Genomic DNA, 24,142 nt, shown 5'->3' on the forward strand with positions numbered 1-24,142 from the left:
GGTGGGGTTTGCGCTCCCTGGACGCTGCGATGATGGAGGGGATGGCGAGTGTGGGATCCCTTTCTGGCAAAGGGAGTGGATGCTCCTTTGGATCTTCCTGAATCCAGGAATTCCTGAATCCCCCGAATCCAGGAATCCCCCAGTATGATGCAAACAGCACTGGGGGGCTCAGAGAGAAGGAATTCCCCCTCTTCCCAAATTAAATCCCATGAAGCTGTGTTTAAAAAAAAAAAAAAACAAAACAAAACAAAAACAAACCCCAGAATGGGGAGATGGGCCATAAATCTGAGAGCAGCCATCTCCATCCCTGACAAAACCAACAGGTTTATGTATCAGCTTGGCTATTTCCCCTGAAATTTACGGCTGACAACGTGCCTGAACACAGCAGGGATAATTTAAACCTGGCTCCAACCTGCCTGGCTCCCAGCAAAGGGAGAGGGGAACACGTTTGGTCCATTTTTTTACCCCTTAATTTTAAATTTCATTCCAACTCGGAATAAAGGCAGTGATTTATGGGAGAGGGAAAGCACAGCTTTATTTTAGGGCCGTGACAGCCAAGTGAAAAAGAGCTGTCATTAAGGATGGTAACACATTCCACAGGAGCAGCGTTCGTTTTATTCCAGGGTAATTTCTCCCAGAAAATGAGACCCAGCCTTGGGTTTGGGGTGAGGGGGGAAATCCAGGGAAGCAGCAGAGGGAATAGGGCAGGTTTGGGATGTGCTGGGTGAGGGGCACTCCTGGCACAGCTCCCATTGGGCTGCAACAACACCCCTGGGGTCTGGGGGTGCTGAACCCCCCAGCACAGGGGGGACCCGGGGCAGGGAGAGGGGGATGGCTGGGAACGGGAATTGGGAGGTGGGGACGGGGGGGTCCCAAGGCTGTGGGCTGGGGGTGAGGATCACAGGGATGTGGGTGGGGGTCCTGGGCTGGAGGTTGGGGTCCCAGGGTTTGGGATAAAGGTCCCGGACAGGGGTTGGTGCTCCAAAGCTGGGGATGGGGGCTCTGGGATGGGGGATTTGTGCCCCATCTCCAAAACCTGCTGTTCTTCTTTACCACAAGCCTTGCCTGACCCTAAAATCCCCACAACTGCCCTAATTCCAGATTTCACGGGATGGTGGTGGTGCTGAATCCAGCTGCATCCCAATTTCACCGATTTCTGCCCCAAAAGGTGCAGCAGATCCCGGCACCATCAGCTCTGGAGCTGCAGCTCCCCCCGCCCCAGCCCTTTCCCTGGATGCTAATTCCAGTTCGTGCACGTTCCCCTGGAGCTGCCCGTGGTCATTAACCTCCTGCTGCCGTTAATCAAGAGGACTTTGTTAATTAACAGCTAAGGATGTCTCCAGCTGAGCGGCGCAGGGGTGGGATTGGGGTCACCTGGATGCATCCAAGGATCCTTGATTTAATCTATTGGAGCTTCCCAGCGCTCCGGGGGAGTGCGGCCCCCTCCCCTCCACGAACAAAATATCCAGCACTGCAAAAAACCCGAGGAATGCTGACAGGATCCACCCTCAGCACCCTGGGAGATTCCAGAGCTGCAGCTCCTGCAGTATTTTGGGAATATCAGAGGAATTGGGGCAATACTGAGCTGCATTTCTCTGCCACTCTGCCAAAATGGGGGAAAAAAAAAACCTGGCTGAGGAGGCTGAAGTTTTCTGAGGAATGTTATTTTTTTCCCCTGCTTCTATTTTATAGACATATAAAAATGTGGTTTTTTTTAATGCTGCCTGGGTGAGCTGTTTGCTGCCTGTCTCAGTGGGTGACACAGGAACAGAAATCACTGATATTCCTTGGGAAGCTTAATTCAAGGCTAACAGGGTCCGGCAGGAAAAACTCAGTGGATTTTTCCCTTTTCTTCCCAGACCCTGTCAGGATGAGGAGAATCAGGACCAGGAGGGCACAGAGCAGCAGCATCCTCTGGATGGATGTTGGGGTGGAGCACTCGGGTCATGCATGGGGGATCTCCCAAAGCCCACCCAAGCCCCATCCCTCTTTCCACAATTCCAAACTGGACACCAGGGCTCGGGAATACACACAGGGAAGTGACTGCTCAGTGAAAAACCCCGGGATCCTTCCCACTCCGCACATCGAGGTATTTGTCTGGAAAACAGAGGTTTTATTAAATAAGCAAACAGCTACAAAGATGCACCCAAATGTTTGGGATACTTGGGATGGCCAAGCTGCCATTACAGGGATGATTTAACCCCAGGGTAAGTACCAAGGCACTGCTTTTTTTTAAGCTGTTTGGAGCAATAACAGATGGGCTTGGAAAAAACAGACACCAGATTTAGTGAGGAGCATCCTGAATCCATTATGAACATCCCAGCACCAGCCTGAGGGGCTGTGGGATGGCATCCAGTCCTTGAGGCTTCATCCCACTGCTCCCACATCCGGGCCTCCTCCAAACCCTGAGCCCAAAAAGCTCCAGAGGCTGCTGGCTCTGGGTACATCCCATTCCCACTGCTCCCTAAACAGATCCTCTGCAAGTCCTGTGTGTCCCTGTGTGTCCATCTGTCCCATTCATCCCATCTGTCCTATCCCACTCCTAATAGGATCCTGGCAACCTTCCAGCAATATTAATTAAATACTGGGGAAAATGAGCAAGAGGAGCCTCCTCCCACCACCAGAGAGGCCCTGCTGCCTCCTCAGGCAATGCATCTTCCATGGGTATGGATCCAACATGGATTTTGGGGGAAAAAATCTCTGTGGATGGGGGCTGGGAGTAGCCCTGGGCTTGGCAGTGCTCCCCAGGGAAGTGGGTGCATCCCAGCCCCTGGAGACACAGGGACAATCCAGGTGCTGAGTGTCCCATCACACGGAGGAGGTGATGAGATCAAGGCGGAGCAGCAAGGAGGGCCAGGGCAGAGAGGATGCTGGATAATCCATCTGAAATCCTGAAATCCTGAGATCCTGAAATCCTGGCATCCTGAAATCCTGAAAACCTGAAATCCTAAAAACCTGAAGTCCTTCTCCTGCCACAGGATTTCAGAATCTGCTGCCTGGAAATAGCTCCCTTCCTTTTCCTGGGAGATGTCTCTCCATTTTATTTTCCATTTTCTGATTTCCAAGGAAAGCTATAAATAAATATTTCGGCCTCTGTGGGCACCTGGGAGCAGATTCTCAACAGCCAAAACCTGCACAAAGCCCCCGAGGGGCCTCCTGAAATATCCCCAGGGCCACTGGGGGCTGCCTAATTCCAGCTCCAGAGATTCCTTGCTGTCCTGGGAGTGATACATAAATGAGGGTGACACCAGGGCTGTGCTGAAGGAGCTCTAATGGAGAAGGAGCTCCAAAATTAACTGGGTGTGAAACTGGATTGAGGTGGTGGCTTGGCCCATCCTTCGCTGCAGAGGTCGGCGTGTGGCAGCAGAGTCTCCCAGGAGATTCCCAGAGTGTCCCAAGATGTGCATGAGGGGACAGCAGGCCCTCCCCAGAAGCTCATTCCCAGCTCATGGGCCTGTTCCTGGTCCCAAACACCCATCTTTTCTGCAGGATGTACCGTCTGGGATGTGCCCACCAAAAGGAGGGTTAAAAACACGTTTCAAATTGACCTTTCCCTCTTTCTTTTCCATGCTGGTGACCCTGTGGGTGAGCCCAATCCCCACACTGGAAGGTGGCCCTGGGTCTGGATCACTTAGAAGGCATTTGAGACTTCCCAGTTCTTTGAGGCGGGGTAATCCAACCCCTCCTAAGGACACTTCCCAAAAAAAGTCACAAACACCTTGTTCTGGTACCAAAATACCTCAGGAATTTACCATGAGGAGCCACACACAGACATGGGACAGAGCAGTGTCACCAGTTTGGCCATGGCACAGGAGATGCCTTCCTTATACCCTGCACCCCACCACGGTGCCTCTGGAAACACCAGGAAAGCCCTTCCCGGGTCAGACAATGCACAGTTTGGATGGGAATGCCCAAAAATATTTTCTTAGTTTGGCGCAAAGGTTTTTGCAATCCCACACAAGATCAAGGGCGGTTGTGTCTTCTCCATACTTTGGGGGTCTCCATCCCCTGCCAGCCCCCAGGCAGCAACACCAGTCAAAAATGGGCTGTAGGACAGTGCTGGACAATGTTTGACCACACCAGGGCTGGTCACCATCACAGTGCCAGCACCAGGGGATTCTGTCCCTCCTGCAGGCCGAGTTTACACAACTGTTGTCTCTTTCTCAGTCATGGAGGAGACCTTGGAGAAGCTCCTGTGCACGATGCTGGAGTGTCCTGTCTCCTCGCTGAGGGCGTTCACCAGCCTGGAGAGGAGGGTCACCTTGAACTTCTTGAAGTCCTGGCCCATGAAGACGTAGAGGACGGGGTTCATGCAGCTGTTGGAGGCTGCCAGAGCCGTGGTGAGCGGGATGAAGATCTCAAACACAGACCAGGGCACCGCGTCGGGCACCGTCTCCAGCAGGTTCAGCAGGTGGTAGGGGCTCCAGCAGAGGAAGAAGGTGACAATGATGGTGACAATGATCTTGAAGGGCTTCTTGGACTTGGCCAGGCGGTTGCGGCGCAGGTTGAAGACGATGGCGACGTAGCAGAAGGTGATGATGGTGATGGGGAGGATGTAGCCGGCCAGGAACCTGGTGATGTTCACGGTGCGGTGCCTGGCCAGAGCCAGCCCTGCGTAGGATTTATTCCTGGAGAGGGAGAAGTTGCTGAAACAAATCACGGAGCTCCGGGTCTGCGCCGTGTCCCGGAAGACGAGCGAGGGGCAGCTCATGACGATGCCCAGGGTCCAGATGACCACACAAACCCCGTAGGCCAGGTTGGTGGAGCGGTGGTTCTGCGACCACACCGGGAACACCACGGACACGTAGCGGTCGAAGCTGATGGTGGTGAGCAGCAGGACGCTGGTGTACATGTTGAGGATGAGGAGGAAGGAGTTGAGCTTGCACATGACCGTGCCGAAGATCCAGTGGTAGCTCATGGCCGTGTAGGCGATGTTGATGGGCAGGAAGATGTTGAAGAGGAAGTCGGCCACGGCCAGGTTGAGAAACCAGACGGCGTTCACCGACTTCTTCATCTTCAGGGTGATGATGGCGATGACGAGGCCATTGCCCAGGATGCCCAGCACGCAGGACACGCTGTAGATGATGACGGACAGGATCCTGGTGATGTCCTTGGGGTCGTGGGCCGGGTCTGCCCACACGCTGCCCGTGTCCTCGTAGGTGTAGTCGGGGTAGTCGCTGTAGTTATTGTTGAGGCCGTCCAGGTAATCGGACAGGTTGGAAAGTGCCATCGTCCGTGGGAGCAGCAGCAGCTGGTCCGTGTGATCCTGGGGAGTTGGGGTGCTGGGATCTGCAGCCAGGGATCTTCCCCTGCTGAGCAAACACTTGGTGAGTGAGGAGAGCAGGAGGGACAATGGCCCCCAACACGTGTGGGAATTGGGGACAGGGAGCAAAGGGACAAACACTGGAATGGGGGATCCCATGAGAACCCCGCTGGTCCCGAACAAGATGCTCCCACAGCTCCTCCCTGATTTCCACCCCCATCCGTGAGACATCAGGACGTGATTCAGTCCCTCAGCTCCACCAGGATGTGGCTGCAGCCTCATCCTGCAGAAAACGTTGATTGCCCGCCTACTTCCAGGGGGAAAACCGGGATAATGCTCATTAACAGCTCATCAACAGCTCTGACTTTCCAATCTGCAACATATTATGGCTCTTTTTTTTTGTTTGTTTTTGTTTTTTGTACTGAATCGGACTAAAAATCCAAAGGGAAGCACCCCACTGACACCCCACTGACACCAGGCCCCTCTCACCTCTCTCCTCTCTGTCGGGATGGGGGACAGGTGGCACTTCAGTGTCCCAGGGCACAGCGGCAGCTCCCTCCACACTGGCCTAAGGCGTGAGCTGTAACATTAAAGCCAGGATCAAAGAAGGGCCACTCACCTCCGGATGTGGGGTTAAGGGAGGAAACCCAATCAGAGTGTGGCAACAATTAACCCTGTGCAGCCTCCCTCTGGGGACTGTGCTGGCCTGGGACCCTCCTCGCCTCCAGTCTGGGGAAGGTGGGGTCCTGATCCCAGCAGCTTTCGGGATAACCCAGGACAGAAATCCCATCCTGTCCTCTCTGTACAAGCACCCAACATGAGCAGCATGCTCAGGTGCACACAAAGAACCAAACACTCAACCACAGGTTACTCATAATTAAATAATAATTAATTCAAGGTATAAATAAGGGGCACATTGTCTGCACGATCTATTTTGTATCCTGCATTCCCACAGGGTTGTTTTCCCGATTCAATTGATGCCCTGTATGTTTAAATATGCTAATTGTGGTAAACCAGCAGCATCACCTGCCAGTGCCAGACTCCAGGCTCCAGAGCCTGGATTGAGGGGGTTCAACCTCTCCCCTATGAGAATCCAGGATATAAAACCCCCTACCTGAGTCAGGGGGGTTAAAACCAAAATCCCCAAAGGCTGACAAGAAGCACAGAGCATCCCACCGGGAAATGTCCTCACAGGAGGGATGTGGGGACGTCCAAGGACCCTCCCTGTTCCCGAGGAATTTCACCCCAAAGGTCCCTGAGCCTCACCCTCCCGCCAGCCCTGCTTTGAAATTCCCATGGTGTTTGTGCTGGGAGCTATTGTTTCTCCCTGGGCTTTTCCTGCTGTTCCTTCCTGCCATTGCTGCTGCAGAGTCCCCAGCCAGGGGTGAAATCCCACCCTGTCACCTCCCCCTGGCCGAGCTCCTGGGCTCGATAAGCAGCCAGAACAAACGAGGGTCGAGTGCAAAGTTTGGGAATGAGCTGGAGCTGGGGAGAGGCCTCGTCCCAGGAAAAGCTCGATGGCCACAGAGATGAATTGAAGTCAATGATCCGGTGGAAGGAACAGAATCAGCAGAACTGACTCTCCCAGAGATGTTAATGGTGATTAACGAGGCATTGCTTTATGGAACAGGGGTTTCAGGTCATCCCCTTCCCAAAGGCAGAGCTCCAGAAAGGTGGGGGAGACCAGAACCCCATATCCATCCCACCCCACCCCATTGCCTCATATCCCATCCCACTTCACTGCCTCCCATTGCACCACACCCCATTGCATCATATCCCAATCCCACCCCATCCCCACCTCCCACCATCCAGAGAACCCCAAAGCTCCCTGGACTTGCTCCACAGCCACCTTTTCACCTTTTCCACTGTGGTGTCATCCATGGGGCAAGTGAGACACTCCCACCCCTCTCTCTTACCCCACATTCAGCCCCTGCTCCAGAGGGACAGGAGAAACTCCCACTCCTCCTCCCACTGTGTCCACTTCCATGTTTTTAATGTAAAATCCTCCCTTTAGTATTATTTTTAATTGCTGGGCCTGATGACTTTCAGCTCGTTCCAGAGCTCATTTTATTGGATTATTTATCTGAATTCTCTGTTAATTTTGCCCTGCCAGGTTGGGCAGGGATTGCTCTCTGTTCCCAGAGAGCCGGGGTGAGGATGGCAGAGAGCAATGGGAACACCAGGACTCTGCTTCCCTGTGGGATTTGGCAGAGGATGATGGGTTTGTTTCCAGGGCTCATGAGGAGCAATCCCAAACTCCACAGGAGCAGCAGGCCAATCCCACCATGAACATTCCAGATGGGCACCAGGAGCCCAGACCTGCGGGAAAATCACCCAGCAAACTCCCACCTGCCTCTCCAAAATTCTCCCAAAAATGGAGAATATCAGGGGCAGCTGCATGAAACCTCCTCATTTCTCACAGCAAAAAAACAAACTCCAAAGTCTGGGAGGAAAGACGAAAAAAAAAAAAAAAAGCCACATAATACTAAGAGCGTTTCATCGCTCCTCTCCGGGCTGCAAATTCCCTGCTCAAGCCAAAACCACTGTTCTCCCTTCAATCTATTAATCTTTGTCCTCCTACCTCAACAAAAAGGAGCAGAGGATTTACCCAAAATAGCCTTTTCTCCGTCATTCCCGCAGCTGTGTTTGTCTTGGTACCCAGGGAAGGCCGGGTGGGATTCCCGACGGGCGGCTCGAGCACCGGCAGCATCCCGGCACATACCGGGGGAGGATGAGGTCAGGGATGTTGTTCTTGGGAAGGCAACAGGAAACCGAGAGAACGGCAGAAAATGTTCAAATCCAGCTTTTCTGGGCGAAAAAACTCTGCCCTGGCCAAGGCAGACGGGCGGGGGACGGATGTGAGCGGGGAAAGGCGGCGGGATCGGACACGGGGAGGGCAGGGGATGCTCGGGCAGCGGATCCCAGCGGATCCCAGCGGGCAGGGCGGTGCCAGAGCCCCGCTCCAGGAATTCATAGGGATGGGCAGGCTGCCAGCACCGCCTCCTGCCCGCCGGGCCAGGCTTTTAGTGGGGCAGGTTGAGGAGAACTGATAGAACCTAATCAAATCAAATCAAATTAAATTAAATCAAACCAGCAGAGCAGCTTTGGAGTACATCAGATCCTGCCTGAGCTGTCAAAGTGCATCACGCTTTGATGTATATCATGAAATGAATCCGGGCTGGGACCTGCCAGGGCTGGCCCTGCAGCACTGGGGAAACTGGGGGAGCCCTCGGGTCGGTGTTTGTCCCCCCTAAAAAATTCTCGTCCCCGTCACGGGGCAAACAAATCCCCCGGGATCAGCCGGGTCCCTGCCCGCCCTGCTGCCGCCTCCTCCCCGGCAGCTGCTCTGCCTTTCCTTCCTTGGAGCACTTCCCTCTCCTCTTCCCACCGAGGTTTCCGAGGTCCCAGCGCACCCCAAACCCCAAACCCGCTTCCTCCTGGCGTGGGAGGCGCGGGCAGCTCCGGCACAGCCCCCGGGAGAGGGGAATTGCCGGCAGATGTTCGGAGCTCAGCTCTGGGAAGGGCTGGGGGTCAAATGGGACCTTCACGTCCCTCTGGAGCTGCTGGGGCCAGCCCCCGCCGAGCCCTGCCACAGCCCTGGATGTCCCTGGAGGGCAGGGGTGTCCCTGGGGACATGTGGCAGGTGCTGGTCCCGGTTCTGTGGGGTCAGCTCTGAGGGCTGGATCCCAGCATCCCTGAGAATTCCATGGCATCCCATGCCCCAGGGAAGGTGGATGGAAACCCCGTTCCAAGCTGGCACCGGAGGCCACCCCATCAATCCCCACGTACTTCCAGCCCGGGGTTACACAGGAGGGACGTCCCTGCAGGGATCCAGCTCCCAGGAATCTCAGGGAGCAAGGCACCAAATGGCAAAGCAGCTCTGGGTACCCAGCTCCAATCCCCCTTCATTTTAGCAGGTGATTGCCATGGCAACAGATGCCACAGGGATGAGGCTGCCCAGCATCCCACTCCCCACTGGGACACCCGGGATGAAGCCCCCATTCCTGGGCGTAAATCAACCACCACCCCATCAAAAGGGAGCTCAAACCTCCAAACCCTGAGCTCCAGCCTGCCCAAAAGCTGCTCCTGGCTGTGATTCCAGCCCTGCCACCACCCCTGACCCCTGTGTCCCACTCCAGCAGGCTGGGAAGGGCACAGGGATGTGGGGTGCCATGGGAGCAGCAGCAGCAGGCTGAGAATGAGCTCCTGCCAGCGGGGATCCAGGCTGGAAATTCTCCCAAACCTCCCCCAACACCTGGAGACCCCCAGAGCCAAGGGAGGAGGCACAGCTAAGGGGGAAACTGAGGCACAGAGGGCAGTGGGCAGCTTAATCCCTACCTGCATCCACTCAGACACATCCCAGTTCTCCATCCTGGATCCAGGACCCCCCTATCCAGCAGCCTCGGGCATCCCCAGCCTGATCCTCCATCCCTGAGGCTGCACCACGCCCGTGTGAACAGCACAGGAAAAAGGGAATAGCTGGAAAAGGCAGCCTTAAAAAAGCTGCTGTGCCCAGGGTGGGACAGAAAAACATGAGTCAGTGTTTATCTGGGCACAGCCAGCCAGGCCGAGCAGGATAGGATGGGATGGATCCCACAGATCCTTCTGGCCACAGTGTGGGGTCACCCCCATGGGGAAAGTGCCCCAATCCTGCCAGAAAAAGGGGTTTAACCTCAAAATTTGGGTCAGGGAAGGCCCCTCCCAGGGTGAAACTCTGGCGGAGGAACCCGGCCTTCCCTGGCACCAAGTGTTGAAAGAGCCACCCCGTTGGTAAAATCCTGGCCTTTTGCTCCATCCCTTCTGTTCTTGGGAAGGTTTGAGGATTAAAGGGGAAAATTTTGGGCGTTTGCACCTACACAGGCAAAGATTTCCTTGAAACAGGGCAGTTTGTACTTCTGAGCTGCCTAAAATGACTTGGCTTCAAAGATAATGAAAGTTCTTTCATCTCCTCTGCTCTCCTCTAATAATCCAAGGTTTTCTCCTGGCGCTTCTCAGGCAATAAAAAGACAATAAAACCTCCCTTTTTCAGAGCATCCTCCCTGCTACATCCCAGCAGAGCAGCGATGCTGTCCCTAACCATGGCTTGGGCTTGGTCAGGGGACAAAACCTTGGGGACATCGCTCTGGATTGGGGGCATACAAAGGGAAAGAAACCCAAGAAAACAGAAATAGGGCTGCAGGAGGGACGTGACCCCTCAGGGGATGTGACATGGCTGGGGACAGCAGGCTCAGCCCCCCCCCCGAGTGAGGAAGTCACCCTGGATCCATGGGAGCATCCTCCCAGCTGTGCTCTGTGTCCCCAGCTGAATGCTGATCAGCACAGTGAAGAAAAGCCACCCTGTTCTCCCTGTCCCCAGCCAGGGGACACTGCCACACTGTCAGGGCATCAACCCCCCCCAAATTCACTGCCAGCTCCTCTCCCTTCTGTGCTTTTTCCCACCCTGCAGGCTGCAAAGCCCAGCTTCCAAAAGAGGTTGGGATTTTAGGGAAAATTAGGGGGTTTGGGGTGAAGGACAGTGGGGATCCCAAACCCACTGTATAACAACAGGGCAGCAAAAAACCTCAACTGGATGCAAATCTCCAGCAAACCCTTCCTCCCAAATCCCTATAAAAAATACAAATGAACAAATATATACAAACCCAGAGGTGTTTACCTGAGCTGGATAAATCCCCAAGGAATTTTCAGCATTTAGAGGTTGGATCAGACACCTCTGCTTCTCCTATGGCCCCGTTAGGGCTGGCATGGGAACCACCCTGGGCTCGTGGCTTTGGCATCCAGCTGGAGCTGACACGGATATTGCCGAGCCTTCTCATCCCGAGGAGAAGCACATGGGATGGGAGGATGAGGAAAATAAATGCAGCCCGTGGAATAAACCAGCTGCTGGCCTCAGCAGAGCTGCAGGGGGAAGGGGGAAGCTCTGGGGGAGGATGTTGGGTTTGCAGAGTTTGGCTGGACACAGAAGGGGATGTGGCAGCAGTGACACGTCCCGTCCACCACGGCTGCCCACAGTGGCTTGGGAATCTCCTGGGAGCCTTTGGGAAGGGTTTGGGTACCCTCAGAGGGTCCCCTCGGGCTCCTCCACCCTGGCTGCCCCTCATTCCTGCTCCCCAGGCACCCCAAATCCATGCCCTGCTCCTGGGAGGCTCCTGGCCTCACACACGCAGGAGAGGGGGGACCCAAAGCCATTCCTGGGGTGCAGGGAGGAAGAGAAGCTGCTCATCAGGTCCTGCCCATCCCACGGTGCATTCCCAGTGAGGAAATCAGCCTGGAATGGTTTGTACCCCCAAAGAGAGGGCCACCAGCCAAGGGCTGTCCCCAACCATCCTGACCTCAACCCTGCGCCTGCCAGGAGCTGGAAATTACCAGAGGTGCAGGTCAGAACCAGCCGAGCCCTGGACACAAATCCCTGCTCTGAGCCGGGACAGCTCATCCAGAGTGAGATAAAAAACACCTGGAGCAAAAGCTGCACCGTGCTGGCCCTTCCAGCAGAGCCCCCACCTGCTCTGTGTCACCAAGATCCACCAGGGGACAAATCCCAGTTCCCTCAGAGCTGGGAAAGCAGCACCCACGTGTGAGCAGGGGACAGGAGGCGATGCCAGCAGGGAGCGGTGGCAGGTGGGAGGGAGCTCGAGGCCCCCAGGTCCCGTGGCGTGGGGACATTGACCCCGTCCCACGCGGAGCAGCTCCCGTGAGAGCCCAGAAAGAGGAATCGGAGGCACTGCCAGCTTTGCACAACTCTGTGTCGCAACATCCCCGAGCTGAATCAGGGCTGAAAAAATGCTGATGTGCCGGTTCGTGGGGCTGCTACGGGGAAAGGAGAAGCCCCAGAAGCGTGAACCGGGCAGGGTTCACTGTGCCAACCCCACTGTGGAACCAGGCTGGGGACTCGTCACCGGCTCCCCGGTGTCCCTTTAATCCCAGGACCCCCGGGATGGGGCGGCAGCTCTGGGATATTCCGCACTTGTGGCACCTGTGGCGGGTCCCCAGGTGCAGAGGAGCTGCCTCAGGACAGTGGGAAATGCAGCCCAAAATGATAAAAACCATGAGAAACAGGGACCCGGCCCAGGACGGATCTGCCCCATCGCTCTGCCACCATATCCCGTCCCTTCTGCTCCCCCGGTGTCCCCGCCGAGTGACATTTCCCGATACCTCGTGCGGTGCCAACGCTGTCCCGCTGCTCCGCGCTGGGCAGGACGAGCTGGGGGCGCCCTGGGTGCCAGCGGGATCCCATTCCCAGGCGGATCCCGGCGTGCCGGGACAGACACAGGCACGGGGCCGCTCCCCGCCGGTTTTAAGGGAGCGGGGAGGGAGTTGCATCCATCACCAAAGGTTTTCTTGGCAGCGCCCGCGATGCTCGGCGAGGCAACAGCTGGGAGAGGGTGTGACGGCGGGAGCTGGGAACGCTGGCCTGGATCACAACCCAGCGTGAGGAAGCAACAAAGCTGCTTCCCGAGGGGCCTCCTTTCCTGTGCCGCCCCCCGGGCCGTCCCACGGAGGGATAACGGAGCCCAGCGCGCCCCGCGGGGATGCTGCTCCAGCCGGGAGCACAACGGGAGGCAGGTGGCTGCCAGCCCCCCCGGCTGTGCTGTCCCCACCCTGGGTCAACCGCTGTCCTCCGCTCCCCCCACCGCCCCCAACTCCTTCCAAGACGTTGAGTCACTTCCCCTTCAGGCAAAATCTGGCTCCCAAACGCCGCTCCTGCTGCTCAGGGGCTGCTTTTCCCGATGGATTTCATTACCACCAGGATGCTGCAGCTGCCTCCAGGCAGCCCCCCCAGCCCGCTGAGGCTCTGTGGTGGCAGCTCTGTCACCCCCCAGCCCCTCTGACACCTGCAAGAAAAGTTCTTTGGGGGCCACAGAGGGGCTGGGAGAGGCTCCAGGGTCTCCTGGGTGGGAGGGATGGGAAAGGCCGGATGCAGGGATGGGGCTCAGGGGGATAAACAAGAGGTTTTTGGGGCAGACCCCCAGATTGGGAGCACTGAGCAGCACAGCCCCCACCCACACAGAGCAGGAGGTTTGGATAACCCCGGGCTTGATGTGGCACTGGGAAAATTCCTTCCCTCCCCACGCAGATCCCGCGCTCCCAAGCCTCAGGCATCCCAGTCCCAGCAGCCATCCCAGTCCCAATCCCAACATCCATCCCAGTCCCAGCATCCATCCCAGTGGGATAAGAGCCAGTGCAGGGGCTGGGAGCAAAGGCAGCACAAAGAAACACAAGAAAATTTGGCAGGGATGCCCCCTCAGCCTCCTGCAGCCTGGAAAAGGAGCAGGATTTGCCCCACTGGGACACCCCAGCACAAGCAACACTGCCCTGAGTTTGTCACCAGCCATTCCCCAGCAGAGAGGAGGTTTGTCTACCACAGGATACTAATTAAGGCTAATTAATTACCCCCAGCTGTAAAGACAGAGCAAAAAACATCCTGAATCCAGCCAGCAAGGGACAAAACCAACCACAAACTGATGGCATTTCCTCTTGTGTGCCTGGAGTCCAGCGGTGCCACCAAGAGATGCTCAGCCCAGGCAGCTCCTGGTGGCACCAGCTGGGACCTGGGGGGGATCTTTGGGCTTCCCAAAACCACCCCAGGGCCTGCTGGGGCTGGGAATGCTCGGCCATGGATGCTCCTGCACGTGGCCTTGCCAAGGGCTGAGCTCAGGACACCGAGCAATGACTGAAATCCTGGCAGACCCAAGAGCACAATCCCAGTGTTCCCAGCAAGGCTGAGCTCTGCAGCCCCACGGAACCAATCCCCATCCCTTGGCACTGCCTCCTTTCCCAGGCACCTGCCACTTCCCCACGTCCAGGCAGGATGCAGGATCCTGGTCTCATCCCTGTGTTTGGCAAGATGAAAGGAAAACACGCTGACTCGGGGTGTGACTTCCCATCCCGAGCCTTTGTGGGTTGGGGTTTCCCTGCGGGGCTCAGCAAAGCCCTGCCGGCAGCAGCGCCCGCGGAACGACAAATCCCCGCTCCCAGGGCTGGGGATGGAGCAGGATCAGGGCAGGAGCAGCCGTCGGGAACGGCAATTCCAGGCGCAGCCTTTGGCAGTTGTCATGTCCTTGGCAAGCGCCGAGTGCCACCCACACCGAGCGAAGCAATTAAAGCTCTAAATTGATTTGGGCTCATTAAACGCCCTGGAGCAGCTCCCTGACGAGCCGGGATGCGCGGATGGGGTCGGGATGTGCGGATCGAGCCGGGATGCGCGGATGGAACCGGGATGCGCGGATGGGAAGTTCGGGTGGGGTTGGGATGCGCGGATGAGGCCGGGATGTGCGGATGAGGCCGGGATGAGCGGATGGGGCCGGGATGAGCGGGTGGGGCCGGGATGAGCGGATGGGGCCGGGACGCGCGGCCGGAGCCCGGCAGGTCCGATCCGACCCCTCCGGTTCTCGCCCTTCTTCCCTCCCACACAGGCGCTGGGAACCCGCCTGACTCATCCCGAAACAGATGTGGCAGTCAATGGGGAAGAAATTGGAGGAAGTTTGGAAGTTTTCCCTCTCCGGGGGAGCTTTCTCAGGCATCCAGCAGCACTTTCCCTCGCCCCGGGCAGAGCCGTGGGGATAAAGGGGAATGGCTGGAAAAGGAGCTGAGCTCAGCTACGAGGACAAGGCAGGAGGCTCCCACTGCATATCCCAGCTCCAAACCCCGGGGTTTAGAGCTGGGTTCGTGCCCAGGGATAACTGTGCCCTGCCTTTCCCCAGGGAGCTCATCCCTGGCTCCGCACCCGCTGCGGTCCCGAGCTCCGGATCCCGTCACCGCCTCCCGATCCGAGCGCAAACTCCCTGCACAAATAAAGCAGCCACAGACAGGATGTTCAGGAGACGGCTCCCGTTCCCTTTTTTTCGCTGATTTGATATAACCACGGAAAAAAAAAACCACCCGGTCCCAACCTTGTGCAACTCGAGTTTATAAATAGCCCCAGAAACACAGCGGGGCAGGGACAGGGTGGCCAAACCCCGCTGTGCTCCTAAGGCTGGCTCCATATCTCCCTGCATCCCACCCCTGGGATGGGCAGGGCAGGGATCTCCACTGGCTCAGCCCCCACACACCCTCACAGAGCCTCTCTTTACCTCCAATCTTGCACAATTTCCCCCATTTTTCCACTTCTCTGAGAGCTGTGCCAGAGCTGGATCTGTGTTCCTAAGGCTGGCTCCATATCCCCCTGCATCCCACCCCTGGGATGGGCAGGTCAGGGACCTCCACCGAGTTCAGACCCCACACACCCTCACAGAGCCTCTCTTTACCTCCAGTCTTGCCTCATTCCCATTTTTCCACTTCCCTGAGAGCTGTGCCAGGAGCTGGGTGTGAGTGATGCACACCCACAGGCCAGGGGAGAATTCCCAGCTCTCAGCTCCCAAACCCCACCCTTGGCAGAGGAGGATTGATGGGAACATTCCCAGGGCACAGCTGGGCCCTGTTCCATGGATTCCCCCATCTGTGGCATCACCCACCTGCTCCCATCCCCATCCTGCTCCCCAGGAGTGATGGAAGTGCCACATCAGGAGATTTGTCCATGATTTCCAATTCCTGCTGGAGCTGTCAGAGGCCACTGACAGCTCCTGGAGCAGGGATGAGGAATTGCCAGGCATGGGCACTTTACTGTTGCCTTGGAGCCCCTCAGCAGGTGACAGACAGGATGTGTCACCTGCCATGGGGTTTGTGAGCAGAGGTGGCATCAAATCCCAAAGTGGTTGGGTTTGGAAAAACCTTAAACTCATCCCATTCCATTACCTGCCATGGACAGGGACACCTTCCACAGACCAGGCTGCTCCAAGCTCCATCCAGCCTGGCCTTGGAATAAGAAATTCCATTAAAAAAAAAAAAAGAAAGAAATTCCATTAAAAAAAAATCAATCAAAAAATAAGGAATTCCATTAAAATGCCTACAGGGCTCCAGGTTTGGATGCTGTACATCCCACTGGAAAATGGGAGATGCTGACAGGTTTCAATTCCTTGTGCTGGGAACTGCTGGAGCTGAATTCAGGCTCATCTTTCACCCTGAACTCCTTCAGCATCATCCTAAAATCCTCTGCATGTGCTTTTCCTGCTGCTGGTGTGCTGAGTGAGGACACCAAACATGGATAGAGGGGAGTATTCCTGAAATCTCCCAGGAAAAAAAAAAAAAAAAAAAATCAGTGGGATCTGCTTGATAAAATCCCCTCAGGAAACTCCCAATCCTTTAAGGCACCAACTGGATTTGTCATTTGTCTAATCACAATGACTTAATAACAATAGATTCCTTCAAATTCTCAAACATCCATAAGGAAACCTGCTTTATTTATGATTTTTTTTTTTTTTTAATTCATAACCCCAGTTTTCCTTGCAATCAACATCTGGGAACTCACCATTCCATGGAGCTTTGCAGGGACAGGTATTTCTGAAGTTGGCTTTGCCAATGGCCCCATCCTGCTCCCCATCACTGGGATGGGCACAGGGACAGCCCAGCTCTGGGCTGGGAAGCAGCTCCTTGTGGGAAGGCTCAGCATTCCTGCCAGCTCTGAGCAATCCATGCCTTTTTCGGGGTTTTTTTGGCTGGGGGTGGCCTTGGTGCAGGTTCCCTGCGCTCCATTTGCCCTGGAATTTGTTAAAATAACAGCAAAATATGTTTTATTCCTGAGCCTTTGCCAGGCTGGGATTATTTCTGAAGTGAGGGAGCACTCAGCAGTGCCAGGGAGATGTGGGGGTACCTGTGCCCTCATTGGGGTTCCCCACAGCATCTCCCTCGGATGGATCTGGATCACTGATCCCAATACCCAGAGCTCAGCCCTGTGCTGGATACAACCCTTTCCCACACAGGAGCACAGTCCCAAACCCAGCTGTTACCTCAGAATTATTTAAATAGATTCAGAAATGTAGGGATCTACCCAGAGGGTGCTGCTGATGGAAGCCAGATCCACTAACTCCAAGGAATTCCTGATTTTTATTCCTGAAACAGTGCAGAGGGAATCCCTGTTATCCATGGTCTGGAGTGGGTGCAGAGGGTCCCCAGCTCTGTCCCTGGCTGATGGAGAATGAAGCTCACATCCAGCTGCTCCCAGAAGGATTCACACCTTGGGAATGCCTTATAAATCAATTGGGATAAATTGAAAATTCAGGCAGGACTTCACATAATTCACCCACTCTCCCTTTAAGAATTTTGGGGAAAAAACAGGTTGGGAAAAGGGAATTTGGGATTCCCTGGCTGGATGTGGCTTCCCTGGTACACCTGGCTGGGGAGAGGATGTCCAAGGAATTGATTCAGTGTGGAGATCATTGGAATGTCAGGGGACCCCTGATTTATCCCTGGCCTTCAAGTGCAGGAATTCATTCTGGCCATGGAATTCTGGTCACTCCCAAGACCAGCAGAAGCTGCCTTCAAGGAGCCACAATCCCCAAAAAGGAATTAAAACTAAAAACTAATTAAAACGAAAGCATTGCCCTGGATATCCCACCTGGAATGTGGGGTATCCCTCACCCTGGCATCTTCCCAACCCAGCAAATCCCCAACCACCTGCAAAACAATTCCCCTGTGGAAAACAGGGAGCCAATGGGATTTAGGGGAAGAGGAATGAGAGGTTGGATGTAAGCAGAGCCAATTAGTGGATGGGTCAATTAAGAGAGAGGTGATTGGATTTTGGAGATCCCAAATCCCTCCTTGCTCTGAGGACCCCACCTGCTCGTCTCCCATCGTTGCTCCTGGAAAATTCCACCATGAAGGATTTAAACGAGTCATTTATCAATTAAATGTGTGCTCTGGCAAATTAAAATCTGTCCTCTTGTTTAATTAATAGGGCAGCTTTATATTCGACAAATTAGGGAGCCTCTTGATGAGCTAATTTGTTAATTAATGGAAGCCTGGAGGCTCTTCCTTCGTTAGACATTGGCACATCCAAAGTGCAGCTCCTCCTTCAGGAGCCCTGGGCTCAGACTGGGAACAGCCCTGGCAGTGGATTGGCCATGGGAGAGCTCCTGGCATGGCTCCTGGCATTCCTGGGATTTATGGCACCACTGCATTCCCTTTCCCTTCCCCTTCCTTTGGGAAAATTTCCATCCCTTGCCAAGGAAAAGTGCAGGATCCTGCGGCCAAACGGAGCCCAGAGCTGCTCCAGGATGGAAAGAAATTGATAAAAAAATGGGGAAAAAGCTTCTGGCCCCATCCAGGGGTCTGTTCTGGGAGGGAATAAGTGCTGTGGGTGGAGGATCCAGAGCTCATCCTGGCAGATCCAAGGATTCCTGGGTGTCCCCAACACCCAGATCACTCCCACAGGGAAAATGAATCCCCCAGGTACATCCAGGCTCAGGGATCAGCCCTTTCCCCATCCCAGGTGGCCACAGCCGCCCCCTCTCAGTGCTTCCAGTACAAACCAGTGCCAGGATGGTGCTGAGGCTGGGCGGGCTCCATGAGCTGCTCCAGAGGATGCCAGGGAAAGAGGGAACACAGCAGCAATCCCAGGACAGGGATCCCAAAAGGAATGTTGGACCAGTAACACCAGTAAGAGCAGCATGGTGGGGCACACCCACACTGAGCTGGGATAAGATCCTGCTGCAAATCCACACTAAGAACCAGGAAGGTGGATTCCTGAGCTGGCACCAAGGAGCATTCCCAATCCAGCCTGTCCCAGATGCCACGGAGCAGCTCCCTCATTTATTTTTATCCACCTGTGCCTGCTGCATTCACCAGTTATCAAATAAATATGGGAAACCAGGAGAGGCACCCAGAGACTCCCTTATCTCAGTTTTCCATGGACTGGCAGTTCCTGGGATGTGTTTACTCTCAGCCTTTAAAAAGCAACACCAGGTTCACTTTCTGCCGCTGGAGTTTGCCAAGTTTCCAGCTTTCCCTGGATCTTATCCCACCCAGGCAGGTCCTGGAGAGAGGGCACAGCTCACTCAGACCCCAAAGGTGCAATAAAAAAATCACAGTGAAAGGCAAATTCCTGATGGATTTTCCACAAACACTTGGCCAAAGAAAATAATGCTGCTGTCAAAGCTGCCCTTATTTGGGTGCCTTTTCCAGAAAAGTTGTGCTCTGGCTCTGGGTCCTGATCCATTCTCCAGGAATGCCAGGCACAGGGAACTCAGCTGATGCTGGGACACTTCCCTGATTCCTGTTGGAATGAGACCCTCAGACACTTTTCCCAAGGCTGATGCATCTCCCACTCCTGCCCTGTGCATCCACAGCCTCCCCTCTGCCTCTGATTCCCAACACTTTTGGTGTTGGGAACTCCAATCCTTCAGAAAAATCTCAATTTCAACACCCCCAAGAGTCTCTCTGCCCTCCCCAAAGGAAAGGCAATTCCAGAGCTGTGCCTTTATCCCATTTCAGCAGCAGGTTGTGCTGGAAATGCAAGAGGGAGATGCAGACACTTTTCCCTTGTGCTTTTCCCAATGCATTTCTCCTTCCACAGCCCAACACACCAAAAAAGAAGGAAAAAAAACCCCAAACCCTTGGAATAATATTTACGAGCTAATTAGGCAGAGAATTGATTTGAACATCACTGGGATACCAGAAAAAATGCCAGCTGAGCTGGGAAGGCTTGGGCTGGTTTTCCATGGGAATTGAAATTGCCACAGGCTGCTGGAGGCAGGAGCTGGAGCCATTCCCTGGCAGGTCTGAGCCCCTTCCCACCCCCAGCAGCCTCCTGGAATCACTTGGTTTATCTCCAATTTGTGAAATGACTACGAGAGGTGAAGGAAAGGGAATTTTCCTTCCCAACAGGAGAACATTTGAATTCCTCTGTGCCATGGGAATAGGGAGAAATCCAAGATGTGCTGGAAAGAAACAGCGATTCCTTTTGATTCCTCTTCAGCAGCACTGCCCTGCCCAAATACCAGCCAAAATTCCAGTTCCTGTACCCCAGCATGTCATATTTCACATCAAGGGAGCAGAACGTGGAATTTCTTCTCCTTCCCTTCCCAGCTTTGCTCCCTCCTGCCTTGCCAGAGCTCAGCCCTGCTCTCCCAAGGCTCCCAGAGCAAGGCTGGAGGCACCTCTGGAGGCCCTGCAGGCCTCTCCTGATTTATCTGGGCCATTATCCCAATTTATCTGGGCCATTATCCCAGTTTTCCACCAGCCAGCAGCTCATGTTTGGAGCACTGCTCTCCTGTCTCTCAGGAATTATGGACCTACCCAGCAAAGGCACAGGGAAATCATTGTTTGTTTGCTGCTCAGACCCCTGAAATTCCAGGAGAAAATGAGATTTCTCTTGCTTGCTTCAGATCCTGGGGCTTCTCCCCAGATCTGCTGGGTTTATTTCCAAATTCAGGTGCCAAACAGCACCAGTGGCATTCCTTTTGGGAAGGCACAGGGAGCCTGGCACTGCCCCCTCCCAGTGCTCAGGGAGGATCACACCCAGCCCCTGCTCCAGCTCAGCCTCTTCCTGCGGGAAGCAAAGCCCAGCTGGGGGAATTTAACATTCCAGCTCTGGAGGAATCAAAACCCAGCCTTAAAAAGGGAAATATTTCCCAGCTCTGAGTTTTTGCAGAGTGCTGGAGGCACCTGATAACAGCAGAGTTCCACAAACAGGGGCTGCTCCCTGCTGACAGTGGGAGAGGGGGGATTTCAGTTTAGAGGAATTTCAGAGGATCCATTTTATCCAGCAGGAAAATGAACACAGCACCCTGGAAAGCTGGGAATGACACAGGTTCTGTCTCCTTGTTTCCAAAGGGGCTCTCTGAGCTCTGCTGGACAGCACAGCTTTGCAAATCCATTTCTTCCATTTGCAAACTCATTTCTTCCATTTGCAAATCCATTTCTTCCATTTGCAAACCCATTTTTTCCCAATTCCTGCCCTGTTCCTGAGTGAATGTGCTGAGGAAAGAGTGGTGCAGAATTCCAAGGCCAATGGCACCAACCACAGAGGGGATTTATGATTCCTAAAGGATCACCCACCTGCTTTGGTTCCCATTTATCACAATCAGCACATATCAAGAGTCATTTGCAAATCCCAGGCTCTGGGAGCCTTTGGAAACTTGTGTCCATGGAGAATAAAAAATGTGAGTGGCAGGTGGCTCCTGAGGCCTCCTCTGCTCCAGAGCTGCTGTTTCTCTTTCTTTATTTAAAAATTTAAATAGCTCTTGAATCTCAGGATTTTTATTATTATATACTCTATATATATATATATATATATATATATAAAAATATTGTGTATATATACACATACATATATATAAAATATATATACTATACATACATATATATAAAATATATATACTATATATGTATATATAAATATAGTATATATATACTATATAAATATTATAAATATTATATATATTATATATATATATAAAAAAAATTTATTCCTGTTTGCAACTCCTGCCCAGGGCATCCTGGCTGAGCACAGCCCCTCCCAGGTAGCTCACACCCCCTGAAATGTTGGAATTCAGCCCAGGATCAGGACAGGAGAGCTCCAGCAGCTCCCCACACCTCTGCCAGGACTCAGCTGTGTCCCCAGCATCCCTGCACTGCTGTTGCCATGGTGACCAAGCATTGTCCCCTCTCCTGCCACCTTTAAGGAAAAAATGTCCCTCTACAGCACAGGGCTGTCCCCAGAGCACTCCCAGGTGGCCTCAGCCCCTTCCTGCACCCAGGACATTCCCCAGGACAGGGACTGCAGCCCATGAGGAATTTCCTGCTGGCTCCAGCCTGGAGCTGACCATCACCAAGGAAAAAAAAAATCCAGGATAATCCACACCTAAACCGGGGGAGTTTGAAGTGAAACCCAAGCAGGGAAGAGCTTGAGGCCATCCAAGACCAGCAGAGGATCTTTGAGCATAGAAAATCTTGGGGCCAGCAGTGCCCTCATAGCTGGTGGCACTGGCAGCACCAGGGAAGCCACCAGCACTGCCACCCCCGAGTGTGCCAAGCTGCTTCTGTGACCCCCCGAGTGTGCCACGCTGCTTCTGTGCCACCCCCCAAATCTCCCCTGGCACCTGCTGAGCTCTGACAGCTGCCAGGACCTAAGCAGGGGGCGAGCTGAGAAGCTGAAAGGAAAAATAGCTCCTTTTGTAACCTGCTGCCGCAGCACTCCCACCCCCCTGCCCGTTTTAGCCCTCCCTGTCCCACATTGGAGCCCTGGGGGTGGGAGATGGGAGGAATTGTGGCTGTTCAAGGATGCAGCGCTCGGGGTGGTGTCCCCTCTGCGTGTGGCTGTGGCAGGAGAGGCGCCCACCCTGCTCCCACTGCTCCTCTGGTGTGGGAACCCAGGAAATCCCTCGGGCTGCCCTGGAGGGCTCGAGCCCCTGCCCAGTCAGAGACCCTGGCACAGAGCCCCAGACCCCTGTGCCTTCGATTGAGCCCTTGGAAAAATTGGAAAAAACACAATTACCAACCTTTACATGAAGGATTACAAGCCATGACAGTTTTAGTAGAATGATAGTGAATTTATCACAGGGTGAAAAAGTAGATTTTGGGGGTTTTAGAATAGGGGTTCAGGGGGCAAGATGAAGGGATCTGGGCTTGCCCAGCCTTTCTCCTTCTTGGCCTCCATCTTCTGCTGTGATGTTGGCACTTTTAGATTGGTTTAGAGTAGAAGCTCACTGTCTAACACAGGTGATGGGTATTGGGAAGTTAATGTAAATAATGTCGATTTTTAGTATAAAAAAAATAACACCACCCCAGGGGCAGGCAGAGTGCCTCTGACTGTTGTGCTGAGCAGACCTCGGCTGGACAGGAGAAAGAATTATATAGATAAGATACAATAAACAACCTTGAGAACGAGAAATGAAGAGCCCTGACTCCTTCTTCAACCACAGGGCTGGGAAAAGAGACTTCCCAACACATCTCAGGGTCACTCTGAGCAGCTAAAGATCCCAAGGCCAGATCATCCCAGGGCACCTTCCCTACCCCAGGATGCTCCAGCACACCCTGAAATCAACAGCACTGGTGTATCTGCCTGATCACATCCTCCACATGGAGGCCAGGGAAGATCATCCCAAGGATGTGCAAGCTTTGGGAAGCTCCAAGCTGCTGGTACACCCAGGAATCTCTGAGCGCTCATACAAGGGAATTTTACCCCAGCACAAACAGTTCAGAAGGCAGCCAGGGCCTTACTCAAGCTCCAGATATGTTTTCCAGGATCGGTGCTGGGCAGGTCCTGGCGGGGGAATGCAGCAGGCTGGGATGTTCCCGTGGAGCAGCGAGAGGAGTCAGTGCCATCTGCCGGCTGCAGCGACGCCGCCGCTCCCAAACCCACCGGGTGCACAGGAATAGTGGGCTCCTGGTCATTACATAGGTTAGCAATGACACAGCTTGATGATTCGGATTAATTTTCAAGTATCCATTTGTAAATCAAGAAATAATTGATTTATAAATTAATATATAATAATATGTATAATATTATACATTATATAAATTATATATAAATTTATACAGTATATAATATAATATAATTATATTATATTAAATGTATTGTAATATATAATATAAAATATATCATATATACAATATATTATAATATAATTTATATATTTTCTATATAATTAACATTATATTCTATTATATTATATTAATTGTAATATTTAACATAATATAATAATATAAAATAATATATTATATAATAATATGTAATAATATATATTAATATATAATATAATAATATATAAATTAATAAATAATGATTGTTGTTATTACAGAGCTGCTTAACCACTATTTTTTGGCTGATTCTTTTAAGTATCGCTTTCAGAAGTGGCTTATGAAGAGCAAAAGAATAGGGTAGAGAAGAAAAACAGAAGTGTTTCCACGTACGTGGAATAACACAGATAAATAGTGCAGAGGAGAGTCTTGCTAAGAAACTGTCTGTGAATTACTTGCTTCAGTCTTCCTGGCAGAACAAAGAGAAACTTAACAGTCTGAAGTGACAGGAGACAGCAACAGGGGGACTGAACAAAGGCTGGATGGTTA

The 24,142-nt window shown here is 53.4% G+C and overlaps 1 protein-coding gene across 11 annotated transcripts; it reads right to left on the minus strand.

Annotated features, from left to right (window-relative positions):
- Positions 1 to 2,090: 2,090 nt before the first annotated feature.
- Positions 2,091 to 12,771, minus strand: CMKLR1 (chemerin chemokine-like receptor 1). 11 transcript variants are annotated; one of them, XM_071445186.1, is made up of 4 exons: positions 10,917 to 11,338; positions 7,872 to 8,014; positions 5,753 to 5,843; positions 2,091 to 5,309 (listed from the first exon to the last, which is right to left on the minus strand). In XM_071445186.1, the coding sequence occupies exon 4, from the start codon at positions 5,228 to 5,230 to the stop codon at positions 4,142 to 4,144; it is 1,089 nt and encodes a 362-aa protein (XP_071301287.1). In that variant the 5' UTR covers positions 5,231 to 5,309; positions 5,753 to 5,843; positions 7,872 to 8,014; positions 10,917 to 11,338; the 3' UTR covers positions 2,091 to 4,141. The 11 variants fall into 11 exon arrangements, with proteins under 11 accessions (XP_071301287.1, XP_071301289.1, XP_071301282.1 ...); XM_071445188.1 differs by lacking the exons at positions 7,872 to 8,014; positions 10,917 to 11,338 and adding an exon at positions 12,413 to 12,771 and having other exon boundaries at positions 2,091 to 5,312; XM_071445181.1 differs by lacking the exons at positions 7,872 to 8,014; positions 10,917 to 11,338 and adding an exon at positions 12,413 to 12,770.
- Positions 12,772 to 24,142: the final 11,371 nt, after the last annotated feature.

The sequence above is a fragment of the Agelaius tricolor genome, unplaced genomic scaffold, assembly GCF_023055355.1.
Source record: "Agelaius tricolor isolate 1412-34295 unplaced genomic scaffold, bAgeTri1.0.p SCAF_20, whole genome shotgun sequence".
NCBI classification, from domain to species: Eukaryota; Metazoa; Chordata; class Aves; order Passeriformes; family Icteridae; genus Agelaius; species Agelaius tricolor.